Genomic DNA, 15,302 nt, shown 5'->3' on the forward strand with positions numbered 1-15,302 from the left:
TTTACGATGTGGACCACTAGTTTAACGAACTACGTGGTCAACTAACCCATTGCTCTCTTGCCGACTACAAAAACTAAAGTTGTAGTGGACACGTTTGAAAAGATACCGGTTGATGGACGGAGACCAGGCATAAATAAGAAGTTAGGTATCTATGTACTGTCGACGTAGTCACATCAAAACAGAGCTTGAACATAATTACATAGCCGTGCCAAAATACCTATAATTGTCAGTTTGTGTCATTTATTAACCTAAATAAGATCACCTCCTTCCATCCGTCCTTCCTTTGCATGACCTACTGGCTCTAGCAATTTCATTGGCCGCATGCCATCCACTCTAAAATGCAATCTGATGTCCGCAATCGTAGCACTTGTCCGGAGCGTGGTGACTTCACTGAAGCAATGGGGCTCTTAGTTTTGGAAGGTACAAGGGCTAGGGATGTAGCTGTTTACTACTGAGTTAGGTCCAGCAGAATGCTCTATCTCGAACTTAATACTTATTTCCTAGAGTAGGCGTGATTATACTGGATACGAGGGTCACAAGCCTGAGCTTTACTCTTTGACAAGTATAGGAATCGCCTCTACTTGAAAAACAGTCGTTACCGGGCTTGTTCGAAGGCTCGATAATGTAAAGTGCAGCAGAAAAGGCAGAAAAAATAAGGAAGGACACGACGCGAGCGCTGTCTTATGCACACAAAAAAGTTTATTGCGCGAATGAGAGGTATAGCCAGATATATAGCCAGAGATCCGTGTCGCCGTACCTCCCACTGTCTTCGTCTTTCATGTGCGGTCAAGATGTCAAAAAAATAGCCAGGGATGACCCAGAAAACCGATAAAACATGTGTTAAAGACGGAAAATTGAGCGAATGGGTGTTCCAGGAGCACGAACACCGGGAGGAGTTAATCTTGCAGGTATGCAATGGAATTTCTTCGACAACTGATTGTATGGATACTGAAATGAGGCATGAAGGGCCGCTGTTGATAATGGCAAAAGACTTGATGATCTCACACATACCGTGATCCGCATTCCTCTTGATGTCACTTGTGTGCTCTGTTCGCTTAATCATTGTCTAGTTTTCTTACTGTTTGCAGTTCTGTATGTCTGCTTTGCAGTGTTCATATTTTTAGTGTGATGGAACGTGTTGCACCGCGTTCTGAGTCTTCCATTTTTTCCTTCCTTCCTTTTTTTTCTAGCTTCTACAGCGGGGTAGGTGAAATAGTCTCTTCCTGAGGCAATTTTCCACTGTAGACGTGTGGCGATACATATGTTTAAATGAGCAGTAATTGTCGTTGTTATAGTTTAGGCTCTCTGAAGTGAATTACGTTTATTTGAAAGACAACAAAGCGTTGACGCATAGTATAGGAGATATATTGATAGACCACAATTTTATTTAGGCTAGTCCTCGCATCTCTAATAAGATCACACTATGACGAAAGGAAAGGCCAGTCGGGTACGAATTAGTGCGTTATATTCAGCCCTTGGTGCCAACATCTCCTCCAACGCTTCCTCCCAGACTTTCCACGGAACCTCCCCCGATACTTCCGCCGAAGCTTCCTCCAGAACCTCCTCCAAGACCTCCTAGAGAACCTCCTCCGAGACTTCCTTCAAAGCTTCCTCCAGAACCTCCTCCAACAATTCCAACAATGACTCCCAGAGAACCACCTCCAAGATCTCCTCCAACGCCTCCCAGAGGACCACCACCAAGGCCTCCTCCAATGCCTCCAAGAGAACCTCCTCCAATGCTTCCTAGAGAACTACCCCCAAAGCCGCCTCCATAGGCTCCACCTAGGAGACGAAGGCACGAAGGCTCGAAGACCTGATACTTGGGAGCTGCTCCGCAGAATACCTCGAAGATGAAGTCGCAGAAATCTGTGCGCCTGTTGATACTCGACGTGCGACGCCACATCACGCAGCCGTATCCTGCGGAGAAGCAATGAGACATTATATTCAAAATAACGGTACTTAGTCGAATTTAATTTGACCGTATCTATCTATCTATCTATCTATCTATCTATCTATCTATCTATCTATCTATCTATCTATCTATCTATCTATCTATCTATCTATCTATCTATCTATCTATCTATCTATCTATCTATCTATCTATCTATCTATCTATCTATCTTCTATCTATCTATCTATCTATCTATCTATCTAGCTATCTATCTATCTATCTATCTATCTATCTATCTACTATCTATCTATCTATCTATCTATCTATCTATCTATCTATCTATCTATCTATCTATCTATCTATCTATCTATCTATCTATCTATCTATCTATCTATCTATCTATCTATCTATCTATCTATCTATCTATCTATCTATCTATCTATCTATCTATCTATCTATCTATCTATCTATCTATCTATCTATCTATCTATCTATCTATCTATCTATCTATCTATCTATCTATCTATCTATCTATCTATCTATCTATCTATCTATCTATCTATCTATCTATCTATCTATCTATCTATCTATCTATCTAGTGACGTTCGTTTCAGAGATGCCTCATCGCTTGCAAAACTCGAGAAACGTGCGCACAATTTTGACAAAGGTTAGGTCTCCTTCCTCAACTGCGCGCTTTCCCGCAGAGAAAATTTTTCTGTCTCTTTCTTTTTCGCTCGTCTCTCAGGACCTAAATAACGTTCATTGCCTGTCTGTCTGTCTGTCTGCCTGCCTGCCTGCCTGCCTGCCTGTCGGTCTCTCGAGTGCTTAGCCAACGAAAGTCATTACACAACGAACTGGTGATTTGAGTATACATCACGCGAAACTTACCGTTAAGAGCGTAACGATAACGTCCGATGTAGCAAGTGCTGCAGTCTTTGTAGATCGCATGTTGTTGCCACGCCAGGTGACCTGAATGAACAGGAAGCAAGAAGAAAACGTTACATATGCAAACACCACGGGTCACCACAATGTAAGCGTGTGTATCTAATATTTACGTGTGTGATAAGCTACTTACATTGCAACATTATTGTGGTACAGAGACGGTGTGAGATGGTCCGATGTTCTCTATCCTAAAGATTGTCTTGTATTGAACAGTCAGGCTCAGTGCTGAGCGCTCATTGCGTGTTCAAAAAAAAAAAAAACGAAAAAGCTTTCGTAATCAAATCTGCAGTTCGCTTGTGTTGGCGGAAATTACAAGAATAAATAATTGGTTTATTGGGCAAGAGTTTAATTAAAAAAGTACGAACACTCCGAAAGCAGCAAAGTTTCGAGAGGTAGATTACAAGAAGCATGCTGATAAAGAAATTATCGATGAGCTCATAATTAATCGGTTTGCCTTTGGGTTATCATGCTGTTATGAGCTGCGATTACGTGTTGTGTTAGTCTTCAAGGAAACGATGCGTGTGAATCAAATGTAGTTGAAGCTATGTCATTGCTGCTGTTGCCGCAATAACTGGACTCGTCCTGGGTACGTTTTAACAGCGGAGCGGTTTATGCCTAGCATTGGTTTGTGACGAGTGAGCCGAAATGATAATCATCATGCACTAACACGCGCTCACTTCGTCGTCCTCTTCCGCTTCGCTCGCAGTACACGTGCGTCGATTTCTCCGGCGCGCGCTGCAATAACTAATATGTGAGAGAACGAGTACAGAGAGAGAAATAAAGATATAGAAAGAAAGAGAAATTTTTGGAGAAAAAGTTTCTTGGCGAAGCGGGATTCGAACCCGCGTACCCACAATCCGAAGGGGAGCGGCTTGACCATTCGGCTACCCAGGCACGCTAACAAAGCGTAGCATAGTCTTGTATTGAGTAGTATAGTAAGGGTAGGGGGGGGGAGGGAAGTGAGTGTTGGGAGGTGGGAAAGGAGGAGAGGAGAGAGTAAAACACATCATATAAAGAATGAGAGAGAGAGAATCACAGAAAGAGAAATAAAAGATGGAGAGGGAGAGAAAGATAGAAAGAGGAAGCAAGAGAGAAATAGAGAGAAAGAAATAGAAATAGAAATAAACAGAGACAAAAACACAGAAAAAAACAGAGAGAAGAAAGGGGGAGAAAGAAAGGGAACACTAAAGGTAAACATAGAAGGCCGTCCAGCTCCGCTCTTCCTTCAGGCTTCGCACCACGAGTGCGAGGCTGCCTAATTTTTTGTATCTATTTTAGTAGTGCGTACTACACGATGCAATGAATCTGAAGCAACTTACCATTTTACCACTGTCTTAATAAGGCACTCAAAAATCATATTTTGAAAGCCTGAACTGAATTGACTAAAAGCCTGAACTGATCGCTTGCCAACGCTACAAGTAGCCGTGCTGATATACGATTATTTCAGCTTCTCTTCACTGAATTTAGTCGTAAAAGATGTGTTTGTTCCACTAAAAGCTGGAAGGAACTTGTTGCAACGACGTTATTAAAGGACAAAATTGCTAGAATGTGCCTTCAGGTTGTTAGGATCAGAAGCTGTCATAACAACTGATCATTCGTGAACCTTCCATGAAGTTGAAAAAAATTGTTTGCAACGCGCGTTCGAAAACGCGCGTTCGAACGCGCGTTCGAAACGCGCGTTCGGAACGTTTTGATAAAAGCAGCACCAATCTGCAGACCAGGATGCCATACGCATTCGATGAATATACATCTTTTCTTTCCTCTAGACTTACCGTTGTTGGGATAAAAGCTGTACAAGTTTCTTGCCCAGTATCCTGGGATTGCCGAGAGTAAGTAACTACCGACGCTGAAAATGAAAAGAAAGATATTGTAGAAAACTTCAATAATAAAATTATAAGTATTTATTGACAAACTCAGAGTAGTCGACATGTATTATCTTGTTGCATTGTTATAAGAGGTGATTTGCAACATTATCCCCCAATAAACATGTATACAACGGGCAATTTATATAAACAACGGAGTAATAGGATTTCTAGAGTATTATTTTTCTGGCACCTGCAGACAATGGTGGCAGCTCTATTAAATGAGTTTCGCGAAGAATAATGCTAGGAAAGAAATCGATTTGTAGAATTGCACTTTTCTTCGCAAAATACATTGTGATGACAATTACTTCACTTAAAACTCCGTAATAAGAAATGCTTCGCATAAGACTTCGTAATAACAGTTTTATGTCTTGTGTCGAGTATTAGCGGAATATTAATTTTTTCGGAGCCGCCACTGAATGCGCCATGTCGAAGTACATTTATTGATGTCATGCCTTATGTCAGCTGTCCAGAATATTTCCCTAGCCTTTAAAGTTTAGTGGCTGATTGTTTTTCGTTTACAGAGAGCCAATTTATGCAGTTTTACGATGCAGTGGCCACTAGAAGAACGGTGACTGAGTTGTGTAAAGTGAAATAATAACAGCATAAACATTCAAATCAATCCAGCATTGTATCTAAGCTGAAATAGCGGTAAATAATGACGTTGGTTATATACACACAAGAAAGAGCCGCCGCCTGATAGCCGTAAATGAACATCTGCAGAACCGAGTACATCGGATAGTATATGCTTGTGACTTCTGTGTAACTATACACATTGACGGTACGTATTCATATAGAGGTTATCTGGAATCGCAAAAAAATAATCTGACAAATTCCTGCAGATTGTGGCATAGGTCAAGCGGGTGTCCCTATTTGCATCTTAGTCGTCGCGAAGTGTTGACATATGTGTGAAAAAAGCATGTCCATGTTTCGAGCGTGTAAACGATGCCTCATATTTGACGTTTTCTAAGGTATGTGTCGTCCTTTAAGACTCTTTTCTCGAAATATTTCTATAATTTAGGTTTCCCAAAGTCCTCTACATCCCGCCCCCCTTTCTACAGCAGTGGTGGTGAGATCCACCTTTTCACATTTCTATTTTTTGCTTAAACTCTCGCGCGACTAGGAGACAAACGTACGGAAACTTTAATCCCGCTCTTACTAAGAACGTTTATGGCCAGCAATTCCTGCAATTTTCCGGGGAAAAAGTTTACAGTAAACACCCGGCAGAAATAAAATGGGCGAACAATTTCTCATCTGTGCTTAAAAAATACTTTCTCAGCGTAAATAAAGTTCCATAACATTAATGGTCGGGGACCAATCTTTGGTAAATTTATATGCTGTATATCTGCAAAATAAAAGAATTCGAATTTGAATCTCACCTAAGAAAGTGCCTGTGTATGACCAGTATTACGAGTTAATATAACTAGAGGGTTACGCAAAGTACATAAGTGACGCAAAGCTGACACTTAAGCTTCCTCAAAATAAATGAGTAACGGGAGTAGCTCACATTACGCGTATATTTCATTTGCAACAATACATTACAGGCTAAATTCAATTAGATACACCATGCTAGGTCGCAGAACCTTCAGAATAGACACTTGATAATCAACAGTACGAGTTCACTAGTGCACCTAATCTACTACTTTGATAATATAATAAATATTACTACACAAAAATACTGATCGGGAATATAAAAACAAAAGTTTACAGTAGAGTCAGTGTAAGTTAGCGCTGTTTGTGGTTCCTTTTTCTTGTGCTCCCTCTTTTGCGCTGTTTTCTTTCCGCTTTACTGTAGAAATATGCAATAGTGGTCGATACTTGTCACTAGAAAAAAAAAAAAACTAGCAATGATTTTGGCCTCTGGTTGTTAGTTACACGCGATAAATTAAACGCAGCTTCTAGACACTGATAAACGTATACGCAAGCCCATAGGCGTGCGCAGGGTTCCTCATTAGGGGGGGGGGGGCGAAGGTTCATCGCGGCATCCCCCCCCCCTTGTAAGTCAATGTACGAGGCAGATTTTGCCCCCCCCCCCTCTTAGGTGACTGGGGAGGGGGTCAATGTATGGGGCAGACTATGCGCCCCCTCTTAGGTTATTAGGGGGGCGGCCGCCCCCCCCCCCCACTGCACCCCCCCCCCCCCTGTGCGACGCCTATGCGCAAGCCTATGATGTGCGTCGTATTTTCTGTGAAATTTTTTCCCTGTCTCTTAAAGAGCCCCTAAACCACTTAGAGGTAGAAATTTAGCTGTGGTGTTGCAGTTGTGCATGAGTCTACACCGAACACGTCGCCGCGGGGATTTTTCGTAACGTTCGATTATCGAAATGCGCGGCCATCACTCGTTTCGCTCTTTCCTTCGCTACGCTCCGTTTGTTGGCTCGTCTCCCCTCCTGGCCGAGTGGTCCTCCTCGCATGGGCAGACAAACAGGTTATTTCCGCCGATAAAATGACCAGATTCTATTAGTGGCGACACGGCCGATGTTGGGGATACCGAAAGGCCGAGAAATGGGCGGGGGATTTCTTTCTTTTTGGACGGCACCCGCTGAGCGTAGCGCTGCCGCGTTTGACACTGCTGATCGTGACGGCACTCTGAACTCAATGCATGTCTTTGCTTGAAATGTAAAAAAAAAATATCGGGCGGTGGTTTAGGGGCCCTTTAAAGCATTACTGGCATTTCTAAACCTGGCAAGAAATACCGCCTGCAACACGTCAATGTTTTTACACTGATCCGCAACCACGTCCAGATCCGTCCTGGCACCACGAGAATCTCGCTGGGATGGTGTAGTTTCTGTACGGCCCAACTCTGTCGTAGAGCACACAGCGAGCGTTTCCGCCGTAGTATGGGTCATACGGGTAGTTCCTCTTCATCATGATCCACTTGCCATTGGGGGGATAGCACTGCAGAGCCAATTAAAAGCAAAAGAAAACGAGTCATAGTAGTCTCTTATTCTTAATTTATGAAACAAATCTGTTAGCTGTTGTCGTTTTTCAAGTGAAGACAAACGGAGAAGAGAATAATTCAACACAACCTGGTGCCATATTAAGCATGAGATGCTTTTAACCCTTTCAGGCCCAGTGATTCCAATTGGAATCATCAATTTTCTAGGTCACTCAGCAAGCACCTGGTAAAGATAAAGCGTTGTTCTTTTTCAAGAGCTCATACTCAACATCTGCTCTACGTATGGTGCCAATCTGGTACGTACAACAAAGCGAGGTCACCTGTGAACAAAGAAATTACAGAAGCGGTCATGCTGTTCGCGCATTTCGCTGAGGCAGCTTCTTCTTTTACCATGCAGAGATATGGCATTTATTTTAGTTTTGCGTGGAAAATTGGAATGTTGGCTACTGGGCATTATGCTATCCCATCTAAATTATTGTTTCACACTCTAAGCCAAAATCGAGAGTTTGGAGAGTATTTCTGCCACACAACAATAATCGTCATCTGGCTTGCTCGCGTTTCCTTTCTTGAAAACCCAGCTCTCGTCACTTTCCTGTCAAGAATGCTATGTCACGCTGATAACGCGCGCGCCGTTCGTGACCGGAAAGTGCCGCGACCGCGGTGATAACGCGAGGAAAGCACGCGAGGTGGATGACGATTGTTGTTGTGTGGCAGAAACACTCCCAAAATACTCGATTTTGGCTTAGAGTGCAGTAATGAATTAGGTAAAAATAATGGAAATATTATTAAACACTAATTAATAATTAAATTAATTTCGACATTAAATACTCTTCATTAAAAAGTGTGAGCAAAGTTTTTTTTTTCATTATTTAGTTGCCATGATCATGCACATCTCAAAATTTAAAAACTGGTTGCTTACATTTAAAATAAATTAATTTGGGACTGAAAGGGTTAACGACCGCTGTCGGCGACCTTCGAGCGACTTTCAGCCAGAAGCGAGCGTCGGTATCTGGATACTCAAAAGGGGAGATTCCGGCACTCAAACTAGACCATCCATGGACTCGAACGAGAAGAAAACGAGACATCCGGGCAACCAGTGACGCGCTGTGGGTTTTGCCGCCGCTTCGAGAGATGGCGCCACGCGGCGTGCGGCGCTAGATTTACTGTATATGGCTGCTCTATGCGATGCACCAGCGTCCGGCCTGTGGATATTCAGGCGTCCGTCGCGCCGTGGCTGCATTGCTCAGTTCCAAACATTGCGCAGTTCCGCGACCACGCACAAACCATGGTCCTCAAACACTTTCCTACTGTCTTCCCTCCACACTAAATAAATATAAACTATGCATTGAAAACATACGTTATGTTCCCAAAAGCGCCTTGCTTCAACTAATGTTATGAATGTCAACCGTACTTTTGAAAAAATCCGTAAACAGAGGGTGGGTGCTCGAGCCGACGTTTCGACAAGTGGGCTTGTCCTTAGAATAACAGAAAGCTGAGCTAGGTGTTAAGTATTCATTCTAAAAAGACAGGGCGTGCAAACACGGACACAAGAAAGAAGTCAGGACACCACAAACGCCGACTAAACAACTGAATAGAGGCACAACGGCGAAAAAAAAAAAGGCACGAAAACTTATCTGCGCATGCCCATGCGATAGGCGAACCTTTCAATCCGGCACGCGTGGGGGCCTACGCGAAAGATAACTGTTAAGGCATTTGATTTCATGTTTATGCAAGTTGATCGACGGTTGGCTCACGCATGCGCTACCACTATTCTCGATATGCCAAAAAAAAAGAGGATGACCTTATTTTTAGGTCTGGCGGTCCTATGCCACCAATTTTCCACAGGTTGGGTGCCTCGTTCTGGCGAGCACCAGGCCGGAAGTGCGCTTGTCTCAATTTTACCGGTAGGTACCCGGCGGCAGCAATTCTCTGCCTCCCACAGCAGCGGCGAATGCTCAAATATTTCACCAAGGCTGTGCCCAGGGGCCTTCACAGAACCTTATGGGACCACCTTTCGAGATGAGTACCCATTAACAACCGAGCGCCAGGTAGGTGTACTCCTCCACCCTTTTGGAAAAATCGGTGGGTTCCCGGACGGCACTGGGAATCGAACCCGGTACCTCCCGTATTGGAAGCGGACGCTCAACCATGTAGCCACTGCTGCGGTACACTGCTGTGGGAGGAGCTTGTCCTCTTGCTTTTGTGTTTATTGAAAACGCGTGTTTCTTGCTGATTTTTATCACTTTGCTTTGTGTATTTCTATTTAATATTGCAACAAGTGGGAATTCTTGCCACGTTGCTGCTGTCATTGTACGGGGAGGTAGGACCAAACAAGCTGCCTATACGCAGCTTTTATCCCACCATCCTTGATGTTTATACATGTTTTGTAACTATGTGGCAATAAACTTGGATACTTCGATACTACTTCAATCTACGTCATCTACTCTTGTTATGTCATGTGCATTCTGATATATACTAAAGCGGCTGAATAGCGAGATATATATAGGGTTGTTCGTTTTCGGGTTTTATATTTTTTCAAATTCGGGGGGTAAAAATCGGGCGGTATTTTTCAAACTGATATTCGGGGAAAAATCGGTTTTTTTGCGAAACCATTCCTTACTTCGGGTTTTTTCGGGTTAAATATACGGTTGTACTTATCAGAACTTACACTGAGCTTATCAAAACGTATCACGGGCTTTTTAAGTATAACACGTTAAATTTGGTGTTTCAAGCTGGTAATTGGGACAGACACCAGAGTATTATAGCAAATACAGTATACTACCCGAAATTTTGTGTTTGTTTGAAAATGAATCAGTGGTGTTTGAAAATGAATGAATCAGTAAACATTGACTCTTAGAAATTATACATTTTATTCTCGAAAATCTGGTCATCGATTTTTTACACGTCCTTGTTGACATACATTATCATCTGCATGCGCAACATGTCAGTCTCCATTCGAGATCTGTCCGGTCGTTGAACATATCTCAGCTGGGAGAAAGTTCTCTCCACATCACAGCTACCATTAGCTAGGCACAACAATGTCAGTGCAGCTTTTGCAAGCCTTGGGTAGCGAGAAGTAGAGTCATGCCAATACTCGATTAGTTCGACAGCTGGGTTTGTGGGGCTCGCTTCCAGCAAATACTGGTTGAACTCGTCATTAAGGGAATCTACATTGTCGGTTACGGACATGAACAGAGGTCGGTAGTCCTCAAATGACTGCCCCAGCAGACGCTTCTGAAACGGATCAAGGACGGCTCCCAACTTCCACAAAGTTAGCTGGTTTTCCTCTTTTTCTGAGACGTTCCGTCCAAGAGTGCAGCGCCATTTTGTGGCGAGTTTCGTGCAGAACTCTTCAGAACATGTTTTTACTAAATTAGCGCTGCGCTTGGGTAACATAGACAAAACAGCTTTGGCCTGATCGCTTTTACCGATCATCGCCGAAAGCTCCCCGACAATCTGCTGCAGCTTCACGTTTACCAGATGATCAAAGCTGGGCATCAAAAGCTTCCCACTTTCAAGCGTTTTCTGGGCTTCCAAAAGTGGGCCGAGTGCATCTCTCATCAAGATTGCCTTCGCATAAACAACTTCTTTTTCAGAAAGTATCCCTCGAATAGCTTCCGCTTTGCTGCTATCATGCGAGCTTTCAGCAAGTTCTGTTAACGAGCTCCACATTTCTACGACTACCACAAGTGCCTTGTAGAAGCTTTGCCATCGATTCGGGACAACAGAAGGTGGCTTCTTAATGTCAGGTCCAAAGAGGCCATTAGAAGAACAAATTTCAGTGTACTTTTGGTAAAGCTTGTTAGCGTGCTTAAATAACGCTCCAAACTTGATCACTACGGATCGAACATCAGACATGCATGGTAAAGAAATGGCATGGTCAACACTCACATGAATAAGGTGTGCTATATCTTTCACATGCAAGATTTGGATCCCTTCAGCCTGACAGATTTCTCGAACCATCTTTCGCATGTACTCCGCTGAGTCTGTGGCTACTGCCACAACGTCTTTGCACGTCTTGCCAACCGTCAGGAGTGCCTTGCTAACTGCGCTGGCCACCGTGTAACTGTTCGATGCATTTACCCTGTCGACGTCGACCAGAACAACGTGCTTCTTCACGTTTTTCTGGCTATAGTAGCACAGGAGAGTGTTGATGGTAGGCACACCAGTGATGTCTGGGGATTCATCGACGATGACGCTCACTTTCACATCTCGCATATCATCGCGGATTTTCTCCATGTCCTTGTCAAAAGCTTCTTTCAGGTATTTCAGCCGAAGTCTTTGTCCTGTTGGCATGGTCTTCGCGGCCTTGCAGTATTTGCGTGCGAAGTCTCCCAGCGGTCCGTCCGCCTGGTGCATGCTTATTCCGCTGTACGCTAGGGCACGAACAAAGTCATGGATAACGCCGTCCGCTTCAGTTTCTTTCGCACGCTGTCTACAGGACATATCAAAAAGCGTCTGCTGAGACGTTCCCGCAGTCTCAGCTTCCTTGGAAGCCGTCTTGAACTTCTTATGACGAGATGACATTAGATGCTCACGAATTCGGTCGTAGGGCTTCTTCGCTGGATCGGTGACCATCTCGGTGTTGCAATATTTGCACACTAAAGTGCGGGTGCCTTCACTGTCTTTCGTTGCGATCTGGAGATCTTCATGTTCTTTACACCAGTCATCCAGTGTCTTTCGTTTTCTTCCCATCTCCACGCTGAAGTTTCCGGTGCCGCCTTATGTCCGCGACGGTGGCTTTGCGCTCACAAGACGCGCCTGGTAATGCTAAGTGAGGATGGCGATATGCGTCTCGTCTCGTGTCGCGCGAGAGAGTGAGGGGCGTTCGCGCGGGGTTGGACGCTGGGGGAGGGTATGGCTGGCTTCTTCGTCGCTCAATCTCTCCCCCACCGACTGGTCACCCGTCCCTTCCGCGTGAAATTCTTGGAAGCAGGTGCACATACCCGAGACTAATCTGCAGTGGGCAAAGGGGCAGATTTCTTTGCTTTTCTTTCACCCTAAATTTGTTCACAATGTACTCGAAGCGTGGCCGGCCTCAAACGTGTTTCCCACTTTCTTCTGCAAGCATATTTTAGGGGGGGGGGGGGTGCATGTACGCTCTCACGCATGTGCGTGCAGAGGAGAGAGGGGATGTAAAGAATAGAGAGGAGAAAGGGGTGACAAAGGAGACAGGTAGTGGTGAGAAGAGAAGGGGAAGAGCATCAACACGAATTAGCAGCAACTCACGATTGTGCAGATCGCTACAGGGAGGTTTATTCGGGGAGAAATCGGGTTTAACCCGATTCTCCTGAAACTTGTTCGGGGTGCAAGAATCGGGTAAAATCGGGTTTTACCCGAAAACGAACAACCCTAGATATATACCGTCAAGTGTCCTCGGTTCACCAAGAAATGCTTCGCATTTCGAGTCTGAACTTCACAACATGTATTAGCGCTGAAGAACAGACAGCCTCAAATAATTAAGTTCTCACAGGTTTTGATATCGTACAAATGGATCGTATGCAGCCTTCTATATTCTAGGAATCCAGTAGTCATGACAGGTTGTAAATTCTAAAACGCAGAAGCTTCCATGCCTCTGGTGTGCGAGTTTTGTAGCGGGATGAAGTGCCCGACAAGTTCGCTAGTTTACGAGCATAGCAGAGCAAGGTAGTCAATAATTCTACAAGTTATCGCCTGGCGAAGCGTCGAACTAAACAGTATTATTAAATTTTTTTCCCCCTCTATTTGACGCTTTTCATAACAAGCTAGAGATAAGTATGTGAAACGCAATATAAGAGAAACACCTGCTGTGCTCAGAACACGCTAAATCAATCTGCTCTCATCACGTCTCTATCACAACAGTGTAGGTGAACGCTAGAAGTAAGAGCTTACGTGGGTCGGGTTTTGATATCTTTGCAGGTCTTTTCGCAGTTCCGGGTAACCATACCCAACCACGGTGCTCAGACAAAAATAGAAGGTGAAGACTGCACTGAGTGCCAGCAAGGTACTCGGGTGTGACATGCTTCTCGTTTTTGATCCCACAGAAACGACGAGAATGCGCCTGGGGCAGGTATCTTTTATACTGCCTGAGATGCAAATTTGCGACGCGTGAGACGATGACTGCGTAATGTTCTTCAATTTCAAGGTAAAATATGCGACGACGTCAGAAGCCTCACCCTGCTAACGTGTCTCGTAAACAAAGGAGAGCACTCGATATACATTGTCTTTATTCTAATATCATCCTAAGGGCAGTCGCTTTGAAACAATGGCATCGCTGGAGTCGACCTTCTCCAGATACACAGCGGTTACTTTGCTGAATATACAATTCCGGGTTGTTATTGAGTCAAGGAGACTCCTCCTGCTACATGGCATTCATATAGTGTTTTTTTTTTTTACGAAGCAGTTTCAAGCAATGGCGTAGCTCTGTGGTAGAACACCTGCTTGCCACACAGACGGCCTGGGTTCGATTGTGACTTGAACCGAAGGTTTTTTTTTGTTTGAAACTGAAGATTTTTATTCTTTATTTTATTTGTATCTTTCTCAATTTTTCGGTCACGGACAAGATGAAGATTTTTCGCTCAGACCCAACGACGCCGAGAGCGGCACCGACACCAGAATTTCTGCGAAAGGAGCTCTTTGACGCTATTGCGTTAATGACACGAAGAATAATGATACATATGAGCAAGCTCATATGTAATATATGTTCTATGAAGGCACACAGCCAGCATGCCCAAACACTTTGAACCGAATGCAGGGTTTGTTGTGCTTCACAGTGTATGAATTCCCTATAAATGCATATGAATTGGCCATTTAAATGCTCCTGTTGAAGGTCCTAGGCTTCATTTCCTGAAATGGCGCTAACCTGTTAAGCTCTCCCAAGTAATATGTTAGACATAGCTACAATGCGCAGAGCTTGCATGGGGAGGGGTGAATGGCGATGTCGACAATAAAAATTTTCATCAGAATGTATGATAAAGGAGAACACCGGTAGAAAAAAAAAACCCGGTGTAGAAGATACGCATGGTGAACGGAAAATAACTTCCGGTTAAAGAGATGAAAAATTCGTGATCTTCACGAATTTTTCATCGCCCCAAGTTTCCAGCTCCCCCTGAACTTCTGCCTTTTCTGATTTTTAAAGGGGTGCTGAATCACTTTTCCAAGTAATCATCGAATGACCTCAGTATCGGAATTACATGAAACCAACAGACCATTAACAATAATATATGGGGCTTTACGTGTCAAAATCACGATATGATCAATGAGGCACGCCGTAGTGGAGTGATCCGGAAATTTTGGTCATCTGGTGTTCTTTAACGTGCACTGACATCGCACGGTACACGAGCCTCTAACATTTCGCCTCCATCGAAATGCGACCGGCGCGGCCGGAATCGAACCCGCGACCTTTGAGTCAGCAGCCGAGTACCATAACCGCTACACCACCACAGAGGACACTAGCAGGCAGTTAAGCCAAGTATATGGGACTTCTTTGTTGTTCTTAACTGTAGTGTAGTAATTACGGCGTAAACTGAAAATGGATTAAAGCGAACGAAAGAAATACCCTTTCCTTCGGTGGGACCCGAACTCACAAGCTTGATTTGGGTTGGGGCCCCACCGACCATATGTAGTTACATAAGGAACACCAGTGCTTCTTTCTACTTTGTTTTCAGTGTTTCAATTAAGGACGGATTACTTAACTGTGAACTGTACCGTACTGAGTAGAAGTTTTCTGC

General features: G+C 44.0%; 1 protein-coding gene across 1 annotated transcript; it reads right to left on the reverse strand.

Moving 5' to 3' along the window:
* Positions 1-1,363: 1,363 nt before the first annotated feature.
* LOC119401363 (shematrin-like protein 1) lies at positions 1,364-13,673 on the reverse strand. The gene is made up of 5 exons (XM_037668091.2): positions 13,465-13,673; positions 7,417-7,592; positions 4,606-4,679; positions 2,780-2,860; positions 1,364-1,917 (listed from the first exon to the last, which is right to left on the reverse strand). Exons 1-5 carry the CDS (start codon positions 13,591-13,593, stop codon positions 1,469-1,471), a joined length of 909 nt encoding a protein of 302 aa, XP_037524019.1. The 5' UTR covers positions 13,594-13,673; the 3' UTR covers positions 1,364-1,468.
* Between the last annotated feature and the right edge of the window lie 1,629 nt (positions 13,674-15,302).

The sequence above is a fragment of the Rhipicephalus sanguineus genome, chromosome 8 (genome assembly GCF_013339695.2).
Source record: "Rhipicephalus sanguineus isolate Rsan-2018 chromosome 8, BIME_Rsan_1.4, whole genome shotgun sequence".
Lineage (NCBI taxonomy): Eukaryota > Metazoa > Arthropoda > Arachnida > Ixodida > Ixodidae > Rhipicephalus > Rhipicephalus sanguineus.

Bases quoted from the DNA above. Each gene is read 5' to 3' on its own strand.
- LOC119401363 (XM_037668091.2), bottom strand. From the start codon at position 13,593: ATGTCACACCCGAGTACCTTGCTGGCACTCAGTGCAGTCTTCACCTTC. The intron at 7,593-13,464 runs GTAAGCTCTTAC...TTGGCTCTGCAG, and splicing joins GATATCAAAACCCGACCCAC to TGCTATCCCCCCAATGGCAA. The intron at 4,680-7,416 runs GTAAAAACATTG...TTTCATTTTCAG, and splicing joins GGACGTGGTTGCGGATCAGT to CGTCGGTAGTTACTTACTCT.